The sequence below is a fragment of the Sinohyriopsis cumingii genome, chromosome 10, assembly GCF_028554795.1.
Source record: "Sinohyriopsis cumingii isolate HCF-2022 chromosome 10, ASM2855479v2, whole genome shotgun sequence".
Taxonomy (NCBI): Eukaryota; Metazoa; Mollusca; class Bivalvia; order Unionida; family Unionidae; genus Sinohyriopsis; species Sinohyriopsis cumingii.
Window position 1 is genome coordinate 76,238,069 of NC_142970.1, and position 27,002 is coordinate 76,265,070.

The following is a 27,002-nucleotide window of genomic DNA, read 5'->3' on the forward strand; positions in this document are numbered from 1 at the left end:
GCTATACATTCCCATATTCCCATGTTCAATTCCCCTTGTCGCTCAACAGTCCCAAAATCTATTTCCCATGTTAATTTCCCTTGTCGCTAAACAGTCCCACTATTTTTCGTCCATGTTAAATTTACATAGTCGCTAAACAGTCCCAGGGTGGTTAATGTTAAATTTACATAGTCGCTAAACAGTCCCAGGGGGGTCTGTAATGCTAATTCCCATTGTCGCTGAATCGTCCCTATTCACTACTAAGGTGAATAGTGTGACAGAAACAGATTCATTCCCATTACCAAGAATCGATGACTGCATTGATAAGATCAGAAATGCCAATTATGTCACCAAATTTGAACTTCTGAAAGGATTGTTGGCAAATTCCAATAACAGAAAAAGCAAACGAAATTTCGGTATTCGTGACTCCAGATGGACTTTACCAATATAAAGTAATTTTTTAATGTTTTTCTAATTTCATGTTGTTTGTTTTTGTAATAATATTATTATGTTTCTTATCTTATATGTGTTGTCTAATGTTGTAAAGCGCTTAGAGCTTCTATAGATTAGGTGCAATACAAAGTCATCATCATTATTATTATTATTATTATTATTATTATATTAGGTATGTGTGTCTAAAATAAAATACATGTACATACATCAACCTGAATTTTAATGACCACAGTCAAAGACAAAAAAATAATGAATATACATTGGATGCAGATTGATTTTATCAACATCATGAATGAATTAAACAAAATAAATAAGTAGTTTATAAATTACCTTTAACAAATAACAACAACGCCATCAAATGTGAACAGTCTAAATAAATATAGCATACAATACAAATGTTACACATATTGCATTATGTCACCGGGTTAAAAATGTGAAAGACGAATTGGCTAATATGAGAATGGCATGAATCAAAATGGCGTAAGTAGAAATATAGGCATGCGAAAAACTACATCAAAATCTGCAATCAAAAATGTGAAGCTTACATCCTAGATAGCCAGTTGTATATCCAACTGAAATATACATGTAGCTCAAAATATGTAAACTTAACATGTACATTATAACTTCGAACTTAAGGAAACTCAGAACCCAAAACTCTCTTGAATTTTTTTTTACCTATTAAATTTCATTTCTATGAAATACTTTACTCTCTCAAGTCACTTGTAAACCCCATGTGTTGTGAAATTTAAAACTGGATATGATAATTTTAATTTACATTTTAAAAAAGGTTAGAAAATAACTATTTTGCATTATAAAGTATAGCTGATATTTGCTTGATTTGACCAATGAAACCTTGATTTGGTCTGAAACTGAAGTTATTGAATCTTGGCCCACCTTTCACCAACTGATCTTAAAGCTGAAGTCGGGACCTTAGATACTGGACTGGTCAAACTTAAGTTGGGACCTTAGACATATGAATGGTCAAACTTAAGTCAGACAATAGACATCTGACTGGTCAAACTTAAGTTGGGACTTTAGACATCTGAATGGTCAAACTTATGTCGGGACCTTAGACATTTGAATGGTCAAACTTAAGTCAGACAACAGACATCTAACTGGTCAAACTTAAGTTGGGACTTTAGACATTTGAATGGTCAAACTAATATGTCGGGACCTTAGACATTTGAATGATCAAACATAAGCCTAACCTAAAGTTTTTAATACCCGGCATTTCCATCATGAAACTTTTAAATGTCACTACAGACATTGAAATATATCTCAAAATGTATAAAATGCAGCCATTTGATTGGTGAAAATTATTTTCAATTAAAATTTGTTGTGGAGTGAAGTTCTGTGATCGAGAGGCAAGATTGCTGGAATGGACATTCAGATCCAGTTATTATTCTATTGGTGGTATCAAGGCCTGGATTATGATTTGATAAAGTCCAACCAAAGCTTGACCAATCAAAATTTGTACATCTGTACTTTTAAGATATATTGTTGAAATTACACAAACACACACACACACACACACACACACACATCTCTCTCTCTCTCTCTCTCTCTCTCTCTCTCTCTCTCTGAGCATTTGATCGCAGGCTTTCATAGTGTCACACAGAAATCCCACAATTGATTTGCAAATGATTTAAAAATTGAAACCAAACTTATTTTAAGCAGTATAATAAAAACATGACAATATACAAACTAATAATCAGATATGCATGTACTCAAGATATAAAATGTCCATTCATCCAAAAGCACGTTCTAAGTATTCACTGGTAGTTGTCATAAAGGTTAAGTATCTATGCATATTAAAGGGGGTGGGGGATTTTTTAAAGTCAATGACAATGGAGTAGCTCATTCCCACCATTCTTGATAAGCATTGTTTTGACACATTATATATCAACATTGAGTTTTCTAGGAATGTTATGAATTTTATCGAAGTCTACACAGCAGACAAAGTAAAAATTCCTGACAAATTCAACTTAATGCTTAACATTTCTATACAACTCGAAAATTCCACCAAAAACACTTTTTTTAGTCTCAGTTGTCAAGACACTTCATTTTCTTTCTTTTTCTTCTTTACATAACCAGGATGAATGGGGACAAATATCATAAACAACTTAATTGAAAACTGTTTCATTAAATACTTAGTCTCTAAATATGGTCCCATGCTAATGCCAATACAATAAAGCCAGTAACTCAAACAATAATCACTCAGATACTACCTATAAACCAAATGACATGCTCAGTCCTGGAGTTAATCTTTCTCATGACTGCAATGTCTGAAAATAGGAGGCAAAATAAAACTCTTACAAAACAATGGAGGTCTCAGTGCTTAGAGTTTTAGGAATTTACTGTTAAACACCAAGTTTTGACATGAATCATACAGATGTCCATAGTCAGAGGTTCCATATCATTACACATGGTGGAATTTCCATATAATGTCCATAGTCAGAGATTCCACAGCATTACACATGGTGGAATTTCCATTTAATGTCCATAGTCAGAGATTCCACAGCATTACACATGGTGGAATTTCAATATAATGTCCATAGTCAGAGATTCCACAGCATTACACATAGTGGAAATTCCATATAATGTCCATAGTCAGAGATTCCACAGCATTACACATGGTGGAAATTCCATATAATGTCCATAGTCAGAGATTCCACAGCATTACAATAGTGGAATTTCCATATAATGTCCATAGTCAGAGATTCCACAGCATTACACATAGTGGAAATTCCATATAATGTCCATAGTCAGAGATTCCACAGCATTACACATAGTGGAAATTCCATATAATGTCCATAGTCAGATATTCCACAGCATTACACATGGTGGAATTTCAATATAATGTCCATAGTCAGAGATTCCACAGCATTACACATGGTGGAATTTCAATATAATGTCCATAGTCAGAGATTCCACAGCATTACACATAGTGGAAATTCCATATAATGTCCATAGTCAGAGATTCCACAGCATTACACATAGTGGAAATTCCATATAATGTCCATAGTCAGATATTCCACAGCATTACACATAGTGGAAATTCCATATAATGTCCATAGTCAGAGATTCCACAGCATTACACATGGTGGAATTTCCATATAATGTCCATAGTCAGAGATTCCACAGCATTACACATGGTGGAATTTCAATATAATGTCCATAGTCAGAGATTCCACATCATTATACATGGTGAAATTTCCATATAATGTCCATAGTCAGAGATTCCACAGCATTACACATGGTGGAATTTCCATATAATGTCCATAGTCAGAGATTCCACAGCATTATACATGGTGGAATTTCTATATAATTTTCTTGTGAAATTCAGTGGGATATCCAGAATGAGCTGTATTGGTATTGCTACCATTATCATCAAAGGAAAATTATTATGCAACTATGAGATTGGGAGAAGCAATATGCAGTAAGCAGTGTAATTTCTACATCAAGGAATTGCATTGTGGGTACTATTTATGATCTCAACTGTGGAATAGCTCGAAAAATTAAATTCTAATAGAATGTCAAATATGGAATTAAAAAAGAATTATGTCACAAGAATCCCACGAGTGATAAAAAATGCACATTTCAGAACATTTTAGTGGAAATGCTCATGAAAAAGCATGGATTTGCACAAGATGCAGCCATGGAACTTTCTGCTGAGATTTTATAATGCATACAAACATAGTATTTGTCAAATCATCTGTGGGGAATTTCCGACTGATAGAGATGTGGAAAACCATCAAGGAATCGGTCAGAGAATACCAACACCTTGTCAGGCTATCTAACATTCTCAGGAGCAACCAAAAATAAAGTACTACAACAGTTCACTTCCACGTTAAGATGACTGGTCCATTTCTACTTGAGCATTAAGAAGATCATCAAGAAATCGTGTTGCAGTGTCTCTCAAGGAAGTCAAAACTTCCACAGCTCTTGCGAATGAAAGGCACCCATCCCCATGGTTCAAAAGAAGCTGGTACTTCAGAGCAAGGGCTATGTCCGATTCCATATTTTCTAGCAGAATCTTTGATGAAAGACCAGCTCGATCTGAAAATAAAAAATAAAATAATAAAAGCAACATAATCCTCAAAATGGATGTCGATAAAATGATTAAATAGGTAATCAAGATACTTATATCAAATCATAAGACCTATTAAACTGAGATGACATACTTAACAGTGACATATTTTGGTGACATACATAACACTGACATATTGTGATGACATACATTACAGTGACATATTGTGATGACATACTTTACAGTAACATATTGTGTTGACATACATAACAGTGACATATTGTGATGACATACTTAACAGTGACATATTGAGATGACCTACTTAACAGTGACATAATATGATGACATACTTAACAGTGACATATTGTGATGACATACTTAACATTGACATATTGTGCTGACATACTTAACAGTGATTTATTGTGATGACATACTTAACAATAGCATATTGTGATGGTGTACTTTACAGTGGCATATTGTGATGAAAATACTTAACAGTTGTGTATTGTGATGATATACTAAACAATGGCATAATGTGATGACATACTTAACAGTGGCATATTGTGATGACATACTAAACAATGACATATTGTGATGATGTACTTTACAGAGGCATAGTGTGATGACATACTTAACAGTTGCATATTGTGATGACATACTAAACAATGGCATATTGTGATGACATACTTAACAGTGGCATATTTTGATGACATACTTAACAGTAGCATAGTGTGATGACATACTAAACAATGGCAGATTGTGATGATGTACTTAACAATGGCATATTTTGAAGATGTATAGAACAATGGCATATTGCAATGACATACTTAACAATGACATATTGTAATGACCATGTTATTTGAGCATTTGTTGCTAATTAAGTTTCAGGCTTTAATTTTATCCAAAGACTTGGACTCCACCATATCTACAATAGAGGTTTTGAGGATACATTCACATATGATCAGAATATTTCAAGCTGACCTTGCTTAAAGGAGTTCCTTGTATCAGAATGACTCAGACATCGGCAGTGAAATGGCTATTTTAATACATTTTGAAAAATGTGTTTTAAGCAATTCATACATCATTTATGGTGGGGATAATGATCATGTAAGAAAGAATTTGAACTCTCATGTTTCACCTTTTTCCTTATGTTTTCTTACAATATGATATACTTTATGAACATCTGCAAACAGACAATAAGAGAGACAGGCGAAATGATCACTGTAATCAGAAGACAGATGACTAGCTAGCTAGACAGAGAGACAGATAGATAGATGAAAGATAGATAGTACATTTACATACACCAAAGTAAAAGCTCTTACCGGGACAGAATAGAACTAAGGCACACATCAGAGATAGTTCTACTTCGGTGTACTCGTGTCTTTGAATCTTTTCTATCACCTTCCTCAACGTTAAAAATAGTTGACCAATTATCCCAATGTACTCAAAACTCTCCTTTGGAACAGCAAAACCCAGTTTGTTGTTTGCCCAGCCTTCACCGTCCAGTTCAACATTGCATGAGTCATAGATGGCAGAAGATTCTAGAATGCTGGCTTTAACCAGAATCTTTTGGTCTTCATGTGGTAATGATTTGAACAAAGGGATTTCCCGTGCAAATGATGTTATGAATCGAACTGTACTTGGCAGATACCGCAGGTAAAGTGTCCTAACATCATCCTCAGAGCGTATAACGTTCTTCTGAAAAGGAAAGAAAACATTTAATTTAAAATGAAAAACATCCCAAAAAGTGGCTGTGCTTAAATGTTTTGCATACAAGTATATATCGTAATGACTGTACATCTTAAGACATTATCTTGTAAATCTTGGGGCACTATAAGTTTTGGGACACTCTTAATCATTTTTAAAAACTGTACTAATATTATGCTAAAAGATAACACAATGAAATTTGCCACATTTATTCCTAATGTTTTACGGAAAACTCTGCAATATGAACATTGATGGAACTGATCAGTATCACATTGTTCAATGATCAAATGGTAAAATTCTGTAAAATTGTTTTCTCACAATTTGCTCCTTAAGTTAAGTTTTTAAAGAAAACTAAAGAAGATACTTGATTTATTTTCTTTTACATTAATCCAGCAGTAATTTGATGTTATTTCTATGCCCTACAACTCTAAGTACATTTAACACACAAAGCTGCTTTGAATATTATTGTATTGGGAAGAGAAAAATAGATATAATGAGCTTATTTTCATATATGGCATCAACATTAATGTATCATTTTATTTGGACAATCATATATAATAATGAAAAAGAGAACATGAATGGGGTAAATGTTCATCTTAAGGTACATCTCCACAATTTTACATTTTTACCCAAGGTTCAAAATTTGAAGAAATAGTATTACTTTGACTTTTACCACTGGATCGTCTTTTTATTTTTTATTTTCTTTTTAAATGGTATCTCACAGGGAAGTTGCCTATAGCTTCCTTTATTTTTATATCATAATGATGAAGGTTGATTTCGGTTTGATAGTACACAGATAAACCTCACTTATGATGTGGAAGACTGCTTGCTCTGCATGGCTATTTCAACTTCCTAAACTTTGGAAGTAAATTATTTTTTGTTAAGAAAAAAGCTAGGAGTACTTTTATTATTTATATTTTATAATTTCATAAGTGTACTTTACAAAATAGTAATACTTACAATCAAAATTAATTTCTGTATTTCAAAGACAGGCAGTGTAAGTGATTTTTGCTAACATAATTAGAATATTTAGTCATTTTCGTGTGTTAACTCGTTCACACAGCACTTAGTTTTCCTAATAATCATCAAATATAAATGTCATTCCAAGTAAACAAAAGATATCTAAGCATAAAAACATTCTGTTCTCTGCACTGTTGGGCTGACGACTTTGGTTTGTGCTTTCCCAGCTTTCAACGGTGCTCCAATAACTCTGAGAGGGACACCATTCTACACAAACTACTGCAAGTCTCAAAATGAGGATCACCGAAAATCTTGCAAGATGCAAATTGGTTGACAAAATAGTCAGCAATCTTTAAAATAACTCAAACTCTTTATAATGCACGACTTTAATATTTTTGTTTCTAGGTTATGGAACCGCAACATAAAATATTCATATGTAAAAAAATCAATGTTTTCATTCAAGATAATTTTGCAAATCGTCAGAATGTGACACTCCCTCCCATATAAAGCCAAATACATTATGCACTTGCACAAAATATATTATACAACCTCTAAGGGCATTCTGACTAGATGTATGTTTATTGGTTAAATGTAAATTGTGTTCGTGGACTGTAAGGTATAGATATATTTTTCGAGCTGAAGATAAAAGAAATTCGCTACACCTATTGGGAACAACCAATTTCCCATACCTCAACTAGTCTCTCGAGACCATCAACCAAAGTACATTTTGGGAGTCACATGAGAATCTGGTCGAATGAGACTAAACTTTTGATATAGTGCCCGTGACTTCCATTCCACCTCGTCAGACATTCTCACTGACTTAGTTCAAAGACAGAGTGACTACTTGTATATACTGTCTAAGAATGGGAACATTTACTTGTACGTGACATTAAGCAAATATAACAAATGGGATTCTATTTTTTAAACCTTACTAATTTTTATCTGACCGTAAAGAAGTAGCCAAAAGAATCTTCTCTCTCTGCAGTAGAAAAAAAAATTAAAAATATGTATTAAACACTTTAACCGTTACTCTTGTCTTACCATATGTGGATTAATGCGCATGGCGAACTCGTCATACATAGTGCTGGCCTTCCGATAAGCATCGTGGACTGTTAGCACTAGCTGCTCTGTTCGCAACTGTCGGTCCAAATAAAATGTGCCATCGGAAGGCATATACATAAAACATGACTTGGATGGACGATCTTTCTTTGGGCACCGTCCTAAACGAACAGCTGAGGAAAAAAGATAAACCAAATGGAATAATCCTCAAAATAAGGAGGAAACAAAACAAACTTACATTACGACTGACAAATAAACCCCAAAATATTACAAATTTACATTTTTAGATAGAAATTATTCTGGTAAATTAAACCATTTTCAAATACTGTTGCATATCCCAAATATATTTAAATAACTGATTAAAAGTAATTTATCTTATGGATATCAGAAATATGCAAATTAAAAAGTTGAAATCTGTACAAATGCTAATAATTTCTTTTAACGTTTTTCTTTTCCACAATGAAGGAAATGTTTCTTGTCTATTTACAATTTAAATTTAACCATTTAACACGCATACAAAGCTCGGAAAAAATATTTAAAGAGAAATATACTTTAGAAGGAGCAAATTGAAAAATCAAATAATAAAACTAATTAATTATCTCAAAACGTTTTCTTTTACTTTAAAATAATTACCAGAATAATGAAAGCAAAGGGGAAAAGAAAAGAAAGACGTTAACGACAGAACAGTGAATGAAAGAGAGTAAAATGAACCCCAAACGAATAAGGAAATAGAAAGAAATGAATTCAAACTGTTCATGCCTTCGTGTGACATGCCAACGGCAAGGCATTTCTGAAGTCGGCAGTACTGACACCTGTTTCGGCTGATTCTCATGATAAGGCATCCCTTAGGATTTTCACAGGGCTTATACTCTACCTTCTGACGAACAGTTCGGCGGAAAAATCCCTGCAAGTAATAATAATAATAATACAAAAACCAAAACACTAACTTTTCACGCACTAATCTGGCTGTATGTATGCATGCATGTATGTATGTATGTACGTATGTATCTATCTATCTATCTATCTATCTATCTATTTATCTATGTATCTATCTATGTATGTATGTATGTATGTATCTATCTATGTATGTATGTATATGTATGTATGTATGTATGTATGTATCTATGTATGTATGTATGTAATGTATGTATGTATCTATCTATCTATCTATCTATGTATGTATGTATGTATGTATGTATGCATGCATGCATGCATGCATGTATGTCGGTAGGTAGGTAGGTATGCATGCATTCATTAAAAAAGCCAAGAAATACCCCTACCTTGCACCCCTCACACGAAAAAACCCCATAGTGAAATCCGGATGATTTGTCTCCGCATACTCTACAAAGTATATGCTCATCCTTTCCAGATCCGAACTTTTCTGTAAAAGTAAAAAATAACAAAATAAAAAAGAATTTTAAAAAACCCAAAGTTAATCATTTAAGTAACTATCGTCGTCACAGCCATTTTCGTCGTTGTTATCAATCCCAATAGACGATTATAGAAAAATGGTGAACGTGTAATTTTTCGTGGTAACATTACGAAACGATCGAAGTTTAATGAATCAACGTTAACTTTGATTTATTAAGCACAAGAAAATACTTCAAACTCGACACTCATTAAACACATTTTCATTACGTATGCTATACGAACTCAATACTATGTGGCTTAGATTAAGTAAGTAAAAATTAAAGCGGAATGAAGTAAGTCCCCAAGCCGCATATCAACAATGCGTGTTGCAAAAGGATATCTGCACTTAAGTCACATGGCGTGTAAATGCTATGATTTTGTTCCAAGACAAATGTAACGAGCCCACTACGAAAAGACTCTGAAATTTAATGTATGCAAAACTGATTATAAAACATAGAAAATAGTATCCAACCCAATGTAATTAATTCGGCTTTCACATACCGGCTGGTTTCGGCTGGCTTTCACATACCGGTTAGCATTTTTAAACGAGTCGGCAATATAAACTAAGCGAAACGATGAACCGACAAGAGGTAATTCAAACATTTAAACGTATTTACACTTCGTCTAATAAGTCATTATTATAATTTAATTAACATTCCTACCAACCATACAATTGTTTTTATCATCCATTTCTAACTTTCCCATTTCCGTTACTTCGTATGACTCGTTTTTCCATCATTCAGTCCAGAGACATCGCTGCTTGACATACAGGCGAAAATCAGCCACGCTCGTTTTTAACGGATTTTTGCTGGTTTCCTTCTATGAAGGTCAAGAGAGAGAGAGACAGAGAGAGAGGTGGAGTTAGGAAAACGTATCATAAAGGCATTCATTCATAGCCTACCTCTATGGTTCTTTATTTATTGATTAGTCTGATACCTTACCAGCCCACACAGTGATAGAGAAAGACTGAGGGAGGATAGCTCGGCCTTCGGACATTTTAATATTAAATAATACGTTTTTAGACCCATATTAATATGGTTTATCAAACATAAGGAAAAAAATTAAATTAAACAAAGCATTAAAGAGATTACAGTATGTATATCAGTCCTTCAAAAATTGTACCTTACAAATCTTGACAGACTATTGCGACTTTGCATCATTGGTATTATGGATACTTTATTAAAATTCAATGGAACGTTTACAACTAACCTACGAAGACCCAGGTTCTTGTAGGTTACTTAGTACAAGTTCAGTTATCTTGTTTTCTCTCACCCCACATACTTCCCCGTATTATCTCCCTTACATGAGATTTCGGTGAAATTCTGCACTATGTTTAATTCATTGAGAAGATGGGAATTATTAATATTTGTATCGTTAGTTTACTAATACGTTAATGATCAATTAGTGGAAATTTCTCATATAAAAATGTGTGTGTGTGTGTGTGTGTGTGTGTGTGTGCCATGGGCGGATCACAATTTGATATACCAATAGTATTGCCAGATCAAATTGCATTATACCAACACTTTAAAAGCTATATTATTAATAATGTATGTGATTATATATATGTCTATGTTGGTTCATACGTTTAGATATGTGTTGACTGGTTTGCCCAATATATTAGTTGCCACATTTGTTTGCATGTGATCAAATAAATAACATTTGATGTTGCACAATAAGTATCACAACGCATATTAAAAGTTTCTTTCGTATTATTACTACTGAAATAAGTATTTTCATTAATGAAAGAACATTGCGAATATCTAGGTCTGTTACATTTAGTTGATGATCCTATTTTATATGTTTTTTCTAGTTTAGAATTAATTAGGAAATCTTTAAGATTCTTAATCCTTTTATATTGTTGTTGTTGTTGTAGGGTTTAACGCCATTTTTCAGCACACAGCTATACATGGCGGCCAGTATTAATGGTGGAGGAAGAACCCGGGAAAAACCCCGGAAAGAACCACCGACCCACGAGAAGCTAGTCCTTTTATAAGCAAGTTCAGTTTGCTTTCGTGTAGCGATTTAACACTTGCCTTACATGATAATTTTTAAAAATCCCAACATTTATTGATAATTATACCTATATTGGGCAAACTTGGATTATATTCAATAACAAAAGGAATGATATCTTCATTTCTATTTTTGATTTTACATTGTAAAGATTCAAGTTGTGTAAGAGAAGATACTTTTTGGAAAGCAGTATTAATGATTTCAGTAGGATAATTTCTATTTATAAAATGCTGACCTAACTCTGTCAAAGATGATTTAAAAACAGCGTCATCCGAAATAATTCTTCTGTATATTTTTGCTTGAATATATGGTATCCCGATTTAGGATGGCATGAAGAATATTCAACATATTGATGAATATTCGTGTTTTTAATACGAACCATGGTAGTGATGCCATTATTTTCATTTTTCACGACCTCTACGTCCAAAAATGATACTTTAGTTTTAGACACATTGAATGTAAATTTTATTGTTGGATGTAATTTGTTTAAAGTGTCTATAAAATAATAAAGGTCTTCTAATGAATAACTCCAAATCATAAGATATCGTCTAAAAATCTTAACCAAACATCTGGTTTTAAGAGGCATTTATTAAGTCTTACAGGGGTGGGCAAACTACGGCACGCGGGCCGCATGCGGCCCGCCAAGGGCTTTCATGCAGCCCGCCAAGGGTTTTCATGCGGCCTAGGAACAAGTCATCATTCGCACTGACTCTGTTTATGTTACTCTGTTTATCAAATAAATGTGCTTCTTTTGAAGTTTAAGTTTAAGTTTTCAAATATTAAGAACACATATTAACAACTGAAAATTAATTAGATGTTATTTAGAAAAACCTTTTGTTTTTGCTATTTTAAATATTAATTATTTTACTTAATGAACTATGCGGACCATGACAAGGTGTAAATTTGTGTATGCAGCACTTGCACTGGAAAGTTTGCCCACCTCTGTAGTAAGAGAATCATTTTCTAACTTCCCCATAAATAAAGATGCATAAGAAGGTGCCATTAGGACTACTCATTGTTGTTCCCATTATATGGAGATAGTTTGCATTACCAAATTGAAAAAGTTATTTTCGAGCACAAGTTTTATCAAATTACAAACATGATCTTTTGATAGTTGACATGTATATTCGTTTTCTTCAAGAGAATATTTACACGCTTCGATACCATCATTGTATGGTATATTCGTGCAGAGTGAAACCACATCAAGTGTAACTAGGAATGAAATTTTAGTTAGTTTCAGTCAAGATTTCAATTTGGTAATGAAATCAAAAGTATCTTTGACATATGAAGGTAGCGATTTCATCAGTGGTTGTAAAATATGATCAATATATTGCTATATATTATTTGTTATTGAGTTACATGTAGAAATAATGGGTCTACCTAGATATCCTAAAGGTAGTGAATTTTCAACCGTTTTATGTATTTTGGGTAAAATATAAAACTGAGGTGTGCGTATTTTATTTGGGAAGATATATAGTTCATCATGTATGGAGCAACTGTGTATAGAGATTTGATTAATACATTTGCTTATTTTTTCTTTATTTTCCTCAGAAGGATTACAGGAAAGTTTTGTATTCGTCATCATTTAATGATCTTTCTACTTCTCAATATAATCCTCCTTATTCATTATTACTATGATGCTAGACTTATCAGCTTTTTTGATAATAATACATTCACCTTGTGATAAGGTACGTAAAGAATTTAGTTCTTCTTTAGATATGTTTGTAAAATGTTTTCTTTTAGGACTGATATTTGTTTAGCTGCTTCAATATAAAAGTCGAGATAAATATCTCGTCCACTAGAAGGTGTAAATGATGATTCTTTTTATTGAAAAGGGGCTTATTTTGTAGCTTGAAACTACTTTCACATTGTGAATAAGTACATGATTGTGAGAAAAAGCTAATTTTAACAAAATGCTTCTGCTAAATTAATATTATCATGCACTTTGATTTTCGGACAATATGATAACCCCATACCTAGAAGAATGTAATCGCTATTAGCTAGAATTCACTGAGAAAGGTTTAACACAGTTTCTTTTCCTCTTTCGATTTCCTTTTTTCTTTTCTTTTCTTTCCTCTATCTGTTCTTGTTTTGTATTCTAATAAATCTCCTATTTTTTCTTCTGTTTGTGTTGTTTACAACAGATCCTTAAGGGTTTTCATTAGTCTTTGCATTGTTGCTATTACGATCATGTTGGAATTCTGTGTAATTTTGGGGCTCCGAGTGGTCAAGTGGTCTTAAATGCTCTCCGTTACGGATCACTGCCATCTCACCTCTGTCTGCGTGGGTTCGAGTCTAGGATTCGGCCAATGTGGGTATGTGAGAAAGCTTGCCAGTAGCTTCTCGTGGGTCGGTGGTTCTTTCCGGGGGTTTCCAGGGTTCTTCCTCCACCATTAATACTGGCCGCCATACATAGCCTATCGTGTGCTGAAAATGGCGTTAAACCCCACAACAACAACTGTGTAATTTTCTTCGCCCCAATTTGTACTGCATCTGGATAGGTTGACTTTTGTGTGCCTGGGGATATTAAGTTTTTTTCTTGATCATATTTGGAATGGTTTTGAATGGGTCTATCATTGTTTTCTGTATGATTTGGTTAACAAGTAAGTCTTGCTGTTCCATTTCTTTTTAATTTTTGGGTTGCTGTTTATTCCGTGTGTGATTCTTAGTTACTGCAGGTTTATTTTTTATATTGATGAAGTTAATTTCCTCTGCTGATTTATTTGGTTGTTGATTATCTCTTTTTGATTTCTCTCTAGTAATTTTATGCTGATGTTTCTCGTTGTCCTGGAAAATTGTTGTTCTCTCTCTGCAAATTCTGTACTTTTTAAGTTAACTTGATAATAGTTCATCTTGTTTAGATTACGTTTTTTCTTTAAAGTTCTTCATACAAAATGCCAGTATTGCCTTTTTATCAAAGTGTTTAGTTCATCTCTATGTGCTCCTAGTTCTTCTCTCTATTTTGATCACTCTCCTCTGATGTTCTTCTTTTAGTCTGTTACATATTTCCAAAGATACCTTTTCCAATAGGGAGTCAATACATTCTTGAAACTTCTTTGATGCTGTATCATTCACAATATGACTTTTTAGTTTTAAACGCAATCCTTTTGGCACAAGATTGTCTTCCAGACAATTTTCAAGAAAGCGTGCGTGTAGTCCAGTTTTCATCTGTTTCTCCGCTAATTTTTTCATTGTTGTGTTTAAATAAGTCTTTCTATTGCTAATCCGTGGATCATATGTTGATGTCATGGTGTTGTCCAGGTTTCCTTGATAAATTATAAAATAAAAAACACCAACACGTAGAATGTGTGACCGTTTTCACTTTATTGCTTCATCAGACTGAATTCAAACTGAATTCAATATCAGTGCTTACGTCATTAAATATATTCTGATTCTGAGTGATCAATGATATAAACAATATGACATAAACAAGATGACGTCATAGCTTACATTTTTAACCTGTCTTATTCTTTAACGAATAACTGACATGGTAATATGCATATACAGCACAGATTAATGATATTTTAATACCTAAAAATACATCAACTGGATCTTAAAGATACATATATCTCTATTGATAACTATCTTTAAAATTTGTAAATAAATAGAGATAAACAGTTTCATTAATATTTGTATTATGTATAATAAACATTTAATTTCTATATACATATCTATTTTTGGGAATTATGTCCCCGGTTTACAATTAGTTAAGAATATTTTTAAATTATTCTAATTTACAGAATAACTTAACTAGCGAAAGTATAAACTAATATCATAAAAATAAGTTTGCTAATTCTTTAAAAATGAAAGTGTATTTTTAAATTAATATATTTATATATATATATATATATATATATATATATATATATATATATATATATATATATATATATATATATATATATATATATATATATATATATATATATATCAAACAATTGACCTTCAACAAAACGAGTTACTTTTCATTATCAGTAATAAATTATTTGTTTCAATACAAATGTTATTTCTTTCTACCATTGAAAATAAATGCTGTAAATTATTTGACTACATATTCGGCATTTATGCTGTAAGACCAAGATTCTGACCAGGTATATATAGGACCGGCCTAAAGGCAATTAAATATATATGGACCAGCGGGTACGGTGGTTAGCTTGCCAAACTCGCAAATGAAAGGTTGCGGGTTCAAAAGATCATCTTAGGTTAGCTACCGTGGCACGGAATTCGGTCAAGGCACTTTATTCCGAGCGCCACGGTACTGAATGACCTACTTGTTTTGCTGTGCCGTTAAAACACCAACAAGTTAGAACTACTGGTTCGTCTTAAACAGATTGGTCCCATTGTTTGCAGCTCCACAATGTGCATACAATAGCAAAAATAGCAGTGTCTGTTTATATCTATATAAGGGAGTAATGTAGCATTACTCCAAGCACTGGCCTAAGGAGAATTACTCTAAAGACTATATACTTATAAATATATATATTTTATTACGAGGATGTATATTAAGATCCCTATGGTTGACGAATGTAAGGACATTAATTACCACTAATAGTACTAGGACTATTCCAACCTTACCGCTAAACAAGCATATCAATAATTCGCTCCATATTGGGTTTCTGCTTGGTATCGAACCTAGGACCTCTGAATGCGAGATAAGACAACTATCGCCTGCCTGCACGTTCCAGCACGCATACTACCACGGCCACCTCCACATCACCATAAAATGATGTTTCGGTTGCCGTTCATATACGGTACTAGAACGTGCAGACACTCTCGAAACTTTAGATATATATATATCGTATGTCCTAAGATACCTTGGCACTGGCAAAGTTAGGTTATATCTATATAAGGGAGTAATGTAGCATTACTCCAAGCACTGGCCTAAGGAGAATTACTCTAAAGACTATATACTTATAAATATATATATTTTATTACGAGGATGTATATTAAGATCCCTATGGTTGACGAATGTAAGGACATTAATTACCACTAATAGTACTAGGACTATTCCAACCTTACCGCTAAACAAGCATATCAATAATTCGCTCCATATTGGGTTTCTGCTTGGTATCGAACCTAGGACCTCTGAATGCGAGATAAGACAACTATCGCCTGCCTGCACGTTCCAGCACGCATACTACCACGAGAGTGTCTGCACGTTCTAGTACCGTATACAGTTGGTTACGAGTTCAAATGCGGTGATAGGCTTTTGTGACAAAAGTCGATAGCACTTATATGAAGTCTTTTCACAGTCAATACTTCCGGTTTAAAAATCGTTCACTAAATGTTTGAAGTTCATTTATATATAAATAATGAAAGCTAAGATGACTAATGTCCCCATAGCCTACAATTAAAACAGTGCACTAGTTCAGCTACAAGTTTGTTAGATATATTTCAAAACAGATTTCAAACCAAAAACATAGAGGAACATGTTTTTTTTAATTCTGGAGATATGCCATTTGTAGGAATGACGCTTTCCCTACTCTCCAGTAAGTCGTTTAAAAATCATGCCAAGCAATCAAAATTGTTTACGCAGGTCTACTTAATTTAAATTTAAAACAAGGAAGACGATATAACACGTATAGTTTGTAACATTTTCGAATACTAGTTTGTTTTGTTTTGATGTTGGGGGGGGGGGTTCTTGGGGGCGGGTCCGACACTTAAAATTAACATGTACGGTGAATTGTCGAAATCATTTCAATCTTTTGAGAGAATTTCATTTATGTTAATTGAAAAATATGAAACCAGTCTACCATTTACTATCTTTAACGATCCTTGACAACCAAAATGTTTAAATTTTTCAATACGTTTCATAAATTTCATTTCCAATGAGCACAAATGTACGACTATATTTATGATATGATGAAAAATATTGATTTTTGATTGACGAAACCTCAAAATAGTGTCATGAATCGATTCTGAAATAAACTCGACTGCCGCGGTCGTTATGTCTATGAATGACATGTGATGTCGTAATTTGTTATGTCATTCGCTATTATTATAAGCATAATGCGGCTGTAGGTCTGATCCATGTAGTTTTGTAAGGAATATTCGGTTAAATAACATTTTTGAATGCATAAATCTTAATAAGAACTGTGCATTTCAATATGTCCTTTGCTTCGGCGGGGAGTGCGAGGTGGGCGGGAGCCATGATGGTTCAGTGGCCGCTTTGTGCTGTCTCTGGGCAAGGAGCTTTACTTTAAATGTCGGTTATAATGTTAGCTTTTAGGCTCTCATAAACAGTAACAAGAAAAAGAGTGAAGCCAACAACCCTTGCAAAAACTTAACAAATAATTTATTTCCCTAGAAAAACAAGGTAAACAGGAAAAGAACTTATGGTTTTAACAATCAAATCCCAAAATAATCCAAGAATTAAAAATTAGAAGTCCTAGTAATAAAATGTTCTAATAAATTTGAGTTCGAGATCCGAAGAAAAACCAAAATGGAAGGCGATGACGTACACTGTAGTGTGAACAGTTCTTTGTTGAACCACAGAAAATAATATTCCAGTTTTAAATTCCGAATAAAATTTCAATAAATGTCTTTGTCCAAGAATTCTGTATAAGCACTTAAATATTTACAGGAAATATTTACAGGAAAACGAATTAATAATTCCATAAAATAGAATTTCAACTCAAACTGGTCACAACAAAACACCTTTACGTGTTAATGAATTATAGCCCAACTGAAATTATTTCTCAAAACATCACTATTAAATCTGGCCATTCTGGTAAAACCTGAATTTCGAAATAACAATGTAAAGGCTATTTACATGTCTAAAGTCACGTACTCTCAGTACTGCCTCGATTTCACTCTATAAATCCCACATTACGAAGTCATTTTAAAAAAAAACAAAGAAAGAAGTTGTTTACTCCAACTTTTACTGATTCTGAATAAGGGCTAGGAACTATGTCAGCTTTTGATGCAAAGTTCTAATATTAGGTTTTCGAAAAAAAGAAGTGAATTTATGGAAAATATCAAATCCAGTAAATAGAATTACATTCCAATAGCATGTAATGGAATTATAAAAAAATTAAAACTAACAAACAAACAATTAAATTAAATCAAATATAAATTAAATCAAATATGCATAACAATAATCTTTACTTGTATTGATATGATAAATAACCCAAACCTCAGTTTTCTTTCTTTTTTTATGGTTTCCTGTCTTACAAAATTATCTCATAGCTAGGACGAGAATTACAGAACTTGGTATCAAAGTCCATTCCCATCGTATGTCCGACCCTTATGGATATGCAAATGAAGTCTCCGGTCACTCCTTAATGGAGCAGACTGGTTTACGAAAAGGTATATAATGTTGACTGAGGGGTAAAGGTTTCATTTTTTGATAGCAATGTTGACAATAACAAGGACACACAATGCCAAATAAATTATATCAGTACTTTTTAATATCTTTTTCAAATGTTCTAGATATGCACAGGTACACGAAAGTAAAGATAAAACATTTCAGTAATATGTTTCACTGACTTTTAGTTACATAACCACTATATGAATGGTTTCAAAGCCATAAACATGGCAATGTTATAAATACAATGAACAAGTCTTTCGCCTTTTTCGAACAAAGTAAGCGTTGATAATATCCGGATGTGCGGAATTGATAACATCCATGCAACCTCTTCCATATACAGGTCCATGAGACATATGATGGTCATATGAATACACATGTCCAGACAAGCTTGTATAAATATTATATGAACACATCCACAGTACTGTACTGTACATCCATATATGTACATCCATATATGTGTAGCCCCTTATGTAGAATTCCGCATTACACTGATGATGGCCACATACGTATGTATGTCCACACAACATTGTCTCAATATGTGTATGTCCGCATAAATAAATGATGGTCTGGTATATTAGTATCTGTCCACATCATAAGTATGTCCTTATAAACCCATGGTGAAGTTTATCAACACAATAAGAAATTCCACATGACTCGATGTTTAAGTATTTCCACGTTATAAGGATATCCTCATAAAGCCATGTTTACATTTATCCACACAATAAGAAATTCCACATGACCCGATGTTATATCCACGTTTTAAGGATATCCTCATAAGGCCATGTTTAAGTATATCCACGATCAAAGGAATTCCGCATAGGTCCATGTTTCATTAAGCCCATGTTTAAGTATATCCACGTTTTAAGGATATCCTAATAAGGCCATGTTTAAGTATGTCCACGATAAAAGAAATTCCACATAAGCTCATGTTTAGTATTCCACACGATAAGGAATTCCAAATAAGCCCATGTTTAAGTATCTACACATTATAAGGATGTCCTCATAATCTCATGTTTAAGTATATCCACGATATAAGGATATCCGCATAAGGCTATCTTAAAGCCTATCCACGATATAAGTTATGAGACAAGCCCATGTTTAATTATTCCATCTATAAGGATGGCCACATAAGCCAATGTTGAAAACTTTAAACACTATAAAGATGTCCCGTCTTCGCCATAATAACTTATCTACACCTTGGCGGATCGAACATATATTTCAGTGCTTCGTCCAAGAGACATCTATTGGGTTTCATGAGTTGGCTCCCTTAGTATATAATGCCAACTATCCTATAGCGTGTTACCGCGGTGCGTTGTACATCGGCCGAAAATGGTGGAGGGAACTGAGCTCAAAAGGATACTTTGTAAGTTTAAAATAGAAAGTAAGAATATGTACCAGATAGAAACCATTACAGGTGTATTTGAGGAAAACGGATGTATTTGTGAAAAGACGGATCGGCATTTGAAAATTGCTTATTGATAAATCCATTCCATTTGTGCACTCTCCTTGTATCGATCAAGTTGGAATAGTGTTCAAATTTGAACAACTTGATTCTGATTGGATGCGGTGGCTTGCCGCCGTATCCAATGAAATTCACAGACACGAATCAATGAAATATCTGATCGATCCGCTAAGGTGTTGATAGGTTAACGTATCGGAAACTTGGCTAGTGAAGATGAGGATGTCCACGTAAGTCCATGTTTACGTCTATCTAAGAATGTCCTCATACGCAGGTGTTTAATTCCATTCACATTACACGGATATCCTCATAAGCCACGTTTAAGTATATCCACACTACGGAATTCCACATAATCCCATATTTAAGTATACCCAAGTTATAAGCCCAATGTTTAAGGCTATCCACACTAAAAAGATGTCCAAGTAACTACATGTTGAATTAAGGCCACGCTATACGGATGTCAACATATGTCCATGTTTATGTATGTCCACACTATAATGAAGTCCACATAAGTCTATGTTTAAGTATGTCCATAGTATAAGAAAGTCCACATAAGGGGCCGTCCATTTAGTACGTACGCATGGAGGGCGGAGGTGGGGTAACCCAAATGCATACGCTTGCGTATGGGGGGGGGTCTACTGATAATTACGTACACATAGGAAACGGGGGGGGGGGGAGAGAAACCTCGATAATAATTTGTCTAATACGTAACCTGTTCGACAGGGTTCAGTCGGCGTTTGAACTTTAACCGACACTAGACAAACTTTTTAAAGTTACACAGCTTATTCCTTTGATGCAGCCAGACAGTCAACGTCGGTGGACTGTTTTATTAAACACGTTAATATTATTAATCTTTGATCGGTTCTGTGTGGATTAAATATAGACCGTTCAAAATAATTGGGGGGGGGGGGGCATTAAGCGTTCGTACGCAGGTGGAGGGGTGTAAAAAAAAGTACGCATGTGTACAGGGAGGGGGAGGGGGTCAAGCTTTGCCAGATTTTTGCGTACGCACTAAATGGATGGCCTATAGCCATGTTTAAGTATGTCAGCACTATAAGGAAGTCTGCATAAGCCATGTTTAAGTCTCCACACTATAAAGACGTCCACACAACCCATGTTTAAGTCTCCACACTAGAAGGATATCCTCATAAGCCCATGTTTAAGTCTTCACACTATAAGGGTGTCCACATAAGTCCCTGTTTATGTCGATCCATGCTAGAAGGATGTCCTTATAAGCCCACGTTTGTGTCTATCCATGCTATAAGGATGTTCTCATAAGCCCACGTTTGTGTCTATCCATGCTATAAGGATGTCCTCATAAGCCCACGTTTGTGTCTATCCATGCTATAAGGATGTCCTCATAAGCCCACGTTTGTGTCTATCCATGCTATAAGGATGTCCACACTATAAGGGTGTCCACATAAGCCCATGTTTAAGTCTTGATACTTTCCCGTCTGTTTTAACAACTTACCGATTTCTAAGACATACGACATCAAGAAAAATTCAATGAAGAAAGAAGAGAAAAAACTCAGTCATATCATTCATCAATTTATAAATCCTAACCGATTGTCGTCGTGGGGTCCCAAAAAATGTCAACTTCATGGCGTTTTGAATCAAACGGGAATTTCTTTAATAATATGGTCGCCATGTTCGCATAGGCAGATTTATGTTTTCAAACAACATAGATGATATAGTTCACCGTCTTTAATAATCTCAATAATTCCGTACATTGTGGGGTTAGATCTCTTTGAACACATGTATACACGAGTGCCTCCTCTGTTATTTGTGTAATTTGTTTTATAAATATTAAAACTAGATATTGCAAATACTGTACGCAGACGACAAAGTTTTGGCTTAAACAGACTATTCTAGTAGCCTGACTGAAAAGGACAGTGAGCAGTCTGTCTGCTTGTTTCTGTTTAGTCTGAAACGCGATTAAGATAACAGTGTCAAGGACCTTCTGGAGACAATCAGCTTAGAAGTTATCGATTGACGAATGAAATTACTAAGCTTTGTGCATTTTCATTTCCTTGCTGCTTGGGGTGGGTGGTATACACAAATGAGAGTGTGCGAATACTATAGAACAGCAGGTAGGTGTGTCTTATATAATGTAAATAACACAACGCAGCGTACAGACCAACTGCTTTTTGAGCTGAAACAATACAATCTGAAAAATCGGACCGTCCTCCATTATTTCTGAGGGACAAGACTATACCTCTGATGTATGTCGGCGCAGTAATTTACATGAGAAAAACGTGCATGTTGTTTGTCGGAAATTTCTCCACAAATAAGAAACCATCATCTATTTGGACCACCTCTGCTATTTTTACGATTGAATTGCCTATAGAATTGAGCGAGAATGTGCAGATGAAAAAATAATGTCACGTATTTGCAACTTCTCGGTCAATTCTAGCTTCGTAAACAACCAGGGTGGTCCGAACTGCAATAACTGCATACGTTCTAGGTATAGTCCCCAGGATTGACCTCAAAGTTCAGAATGCATCTAAAAAGGACATAGTGAAAGATGTGATATGATATGATTTGGATTTTTAACGTAGCTTAAACAATTTTTCAGTCACATCGCTACGATGTCTGCAATGTGGCAGTTTATGGTGATGTGCACTACAGACATGTAGCATGATGTCCCACCCAGTCACATTAAGTCTCTGGTATGACTGGGCCGGGTATCGAACCCACGACCTCCCGCATCTGAGGCGGACACTCTAACCACTAGGCCACCGGAGCGGTGACACAGTGGAAGAAGATGGAAAACAATAGCAACAATAAAGGGAGAATACCTCCTTGGATAGAAGTTTATAAATGCTATTAAAAACGCATTTAGGGAAAATTTAAATTTAAAAGGATTTTTGTTTTAAAAAAATAGAGCAGTTGAACATGTTCTCAGAAATATAATTACCACGGAATATCTTGAAACTAATATTACAAGTAGATTGTACAATAACCGTATATGCTGGCTAAAACTGCAAACTACATACACCCAGATCTGCCAACTGATGATGGGCAAATCTCGGTCTAAGCAGATTGTCAAAGTAAAAGTCGTACAGGCCATTTATGAGCGCTTACTCATTTTAAATGAAATATTAACTGTTGTGTTAAAAAAAAGTTTATCCAAAGTTCAATCCTGATTATTGAATGATATGCACCTTGAATGGCATCAACATTATTCCAGACGAAAATTATCGATCGCTATAGACTTTTACAATAGTGTCCAGGTACTAAACTGGGTCCAGTAAAGAACACGTCGATCCTAATCGTCACAAAATAGGGTAGTACGAATTTGTTTATCAACATGCGTAGCTTTTATTGTGACATCACAGCGCGAGACATTCAATTCGCATTGTACTGGATCACACATAGAGCTTGTTCTCGTCCAAAAATGTCCGTGTACTTTATGATCGAGTTTTTCCGTATGTACTTCTCGGGGCATGTAAATAATGTCCTTCTAAAGGAACATGGATGTACGGAGATCCATATAAAGTGAAAAACTTATATTTAAAGGTTAGGCCGATACATCAGCCCTTCACCCATGATGAGATTAATTTTCGGGTGAGGGGCTGTTATCACCTATTCATTAAAAGCTGCAATTATCTGCATCCAAATTTGGCTGCACATATCGGTGTATATTTTATACACTTACCGGAATTTCTCGTGGTTGTACAGCTACCGTCGGCTGAAGGGTTCTTTGGTGACATGTAAATTATTTGTCCTGAGCAAATCATATGTTTGGTGACTTGTAAATCCACCTGGAATAGCACAACCATCTGTCCTGTGGCCATTTTGAATTTCGCGCTTGACATGTCTGTTACCAATTACCAGTATTTGTCTAAAGTGTACGCGGGCTGTTCCAAAATGATTTGCACGCAGCAAAATTGCATATTTTAATGAACAGGTGACATCATACCCACAACATCGTCCATCACTATCAATACAGATTTGTGGGGTTGATTTATCGGACTATCTAAAGGTATGCAGAATCAAGTAATAATAATGGAACCCATTTACTCAAATAATCGCTACCGAACGCTTACATGACCTGTGCGAGTTTTACCAATAGTAGTAAGTAGAACAAACAATATAGACCTTGATCTTCGGGTGCATTATAAGAGGGCAGAACAGGGTCTATGCTGTTTGAAGCCCGGCGGCAACTTATAAGTGAATCCATACGGCACCTAATGCAAAATAAAAACAACTAAATAACCGGACCTAAGGCAATTGAGACGAGTTTGTTTGAAAATCTCAGTTATCCAGTGTAATCTGAAAACTACATGTTAAAGTTGGTTATGGGATATACATACTTTTGGTCTGGGGTCAAAGTTGCTAACTTTAATATTGCATGAATCTAAGCTTGGCTGAGTTTTTTGCGGGTTTTCTATACCAGATACAAAGTATGTCGTGTGTTTTTTTAGAATACACAACGTTTGCTTACATTGTATGCCTCACTGACATTAATCTATACTTGTTTCCATGATCTCTCAGAGGATGTATATATGTTGAGTTATGAACTGCAAGATCTCTAAGTATCGTGTCGTTAACACAAAAATGTCACTGACCTATATGTCAAGCTTGACTAGCTTTGATTAAGTTTCTGTATTCGGCTCATGACTACATTTGTGCAGGAATTGTGTTATAATGTTACTATGAAATTTTTTTTAAAAAACATTGCAAGGAACTGCATTTGAGTACTAGAACTTCGCCAAAAAAGTAGAATTAGTTGAACCCTGGTGGCCGAGCAGTCAAAGACGCTCACCTTTACGGCCACTAAAGGACTCACGCTACTACTGGTATGGAAGGATGGGAACCAGTCTGGAAATGGGTGAAGATAAAATAGAATACAAATGGATTTGGCTAGCAATAATTGGTTGATAATGAAAGATGTATATTTTTTTAAAAGAATCTTTTGAGAACTTATCCTAGATGTAACTGGAAAAAACAAAGACATAGTTTTACTGATGGAATTTTAGTCCTTAAACAGACTTAAGTTTGGAACACTCATTACTGAAATTAGAAGCTGACTGTTTGTTGCGGAATTAAAAGCTTGTTTCAAACACACATTGATCCAGAAAATGCCACGGCTCATATGGTTTTCTCTGCATAGAAGCTGTCATCCATGATACACCTATACTGATAAATATAGATTTGATCATGAGCACTCAAAAATTTAAAGCTGTTGCATTTTCAATAGCATGGTGCTTGAATAGGTTTACTGTGGGAAATGAATTAGTACCGTGAGTCCTGAAGTCCAAGCAATGATGGTCGAATAAATATGCAAACATAAACATACAAAAATGCGTGTACTCCCATCATCATGACATAACGGCAATGACTAACTGATTTATGAAATCAAATTGAAGTAAATTTATTTAATGCCAGCTACGACGAACTAGTTTTCAAACAAAGTGTAAATATATGATGGAATGAAACAAACTGACGTAATAAATAAATAAATAAGTTGTTCATTCATTCGAAGTCATAAAAGAAACTTGCCAGTTTTCTTTGGATGTTTTGTAGCTGTCAAGGGTCTCTTGGCCTGTTCGACTACCATCGCATCGGTTACTTCTCGCAACATCCAAAGTGTCCTCTGAACCCTGGAAAATATGATAAACTAAAACGTTTACTTCGATAACTAGATATATAGATCTGAATATTTAAAAAAAATAAGGAATTCGAGATGTACTATTTTCTTCCGTTTCAATCTTGTTTGTTTTGTTTTTTCGAAACATACGAAATGGTCCATTAAAGACAGAAAGAAAAATAGTACAAGTCGTTTTATCTTTGCTATTTTAAAAAGAAAAATAAGATCGAAAACAAGAAAAAAAAAATGATAACCTCTTTTAAGGGAGAGATATTTGAGATCGGATTGCATGTATACGAGTTTTGCGTTCTAATGATAGAAAATTTTGTCAGAATGACAGAGACATCTAACAAAGAGACGACTAAATTATAAAGAACTAAATCTATAATAAATAATTTGCAAACCTGAGTACAACTTTCATTTTTTTAATTTGTGTATGACGAGGAAAGATATGCATTATTTAAGAACAGCGCTTAATTACGATGCCTGAACACTTATTACGAGGCTGAGTGTAGGAAAATGTCAGTACGTTTGTGTCTGTGTACGGTTTTTTTTTTTTTTAGCTCGATAAGCTGAGATTCGGAAACCTTGGTAATCACCCCCACCCTCGATCCGGCCCTGAACACAGAGTAACATAATATTTCACTTTCATCTAAGTGCGCATGTGATTCAAATATAACGACTGTCAATGTGCCAGAAAAGATCAAGGCATTCAACCAGGTGTCTTTACAGTATTTGTGTTGTCGTGAAACAAGTGCATTTGTTCTGGTAGGCAAGTAGATAAAATCGTACTCCGATACAATCAGTACTCGTACTGACGACGTATAGAACAACGAGCGGATGTTTCCTAAGTTACTCCTCCCATGTATGTATGCATGCATGCGTGTATGTATGTATGTATGTATGTATGTATGTATGTATGTATGTATGTATGTATGTATGTATCCCATCGTAGTTGTTATAATTTATGCTTCAGTTAACTTCTCTTCACTCTGAATGCAGCCCTCCCACAAAGAAAGAATACGGTCTATCT

The 27,002-nt window shown here is 34.4% G+C and overlaps 1 protein-coding gene across 1 annotated transcript in view; it reads right to left on the reverse strand.

Annotated features, from left to right (window-relative positions):
• Positions 1 to 635: 635 nt before the first annotated feature.
• The window catches only part of LOC149790413 (ecdysone-inducible protein E75-like), a 37,423-nt gene continuing 11,056 nt past the window's right edge, over positions 636 to 27,002 (reverse strand). Inside the window, exons 2-7 of the mRNA XM_089972461.1 lie at positions 25,882 to 25,982; positions 9,469 to 9,569; positions 8,948 to 9,092; positions 8,171 to 8,361; positions 5,785 to 6,160; positions 636 to 4,491 (exon numbers count right to left, since the gene is read on the reverse strand). Coding sequence (XP_089828587.1) covers positions 4,283 to 4,491; positions 5,785 to 6,160; positions 8,171 to 8,361; positions 8,948 to 9,092; positions 9,469 to 9,569; positions 25,882 to 25,963 — 1,104 coding nt within the window. The 5' untranslated portion in view covers positions 25,964 to 25,982 and the 3' untranslated portion in view covers positions 636 to 4,282. The remainder of the gene's footprint in view (positions 4,492 to 5,784; positions 6,161 to 8,170; positions 8,362 to 8,947; positions 9,093 to 9,468; positions 9,570 to 25,881; positions 25,983 to 27,002) is intronic.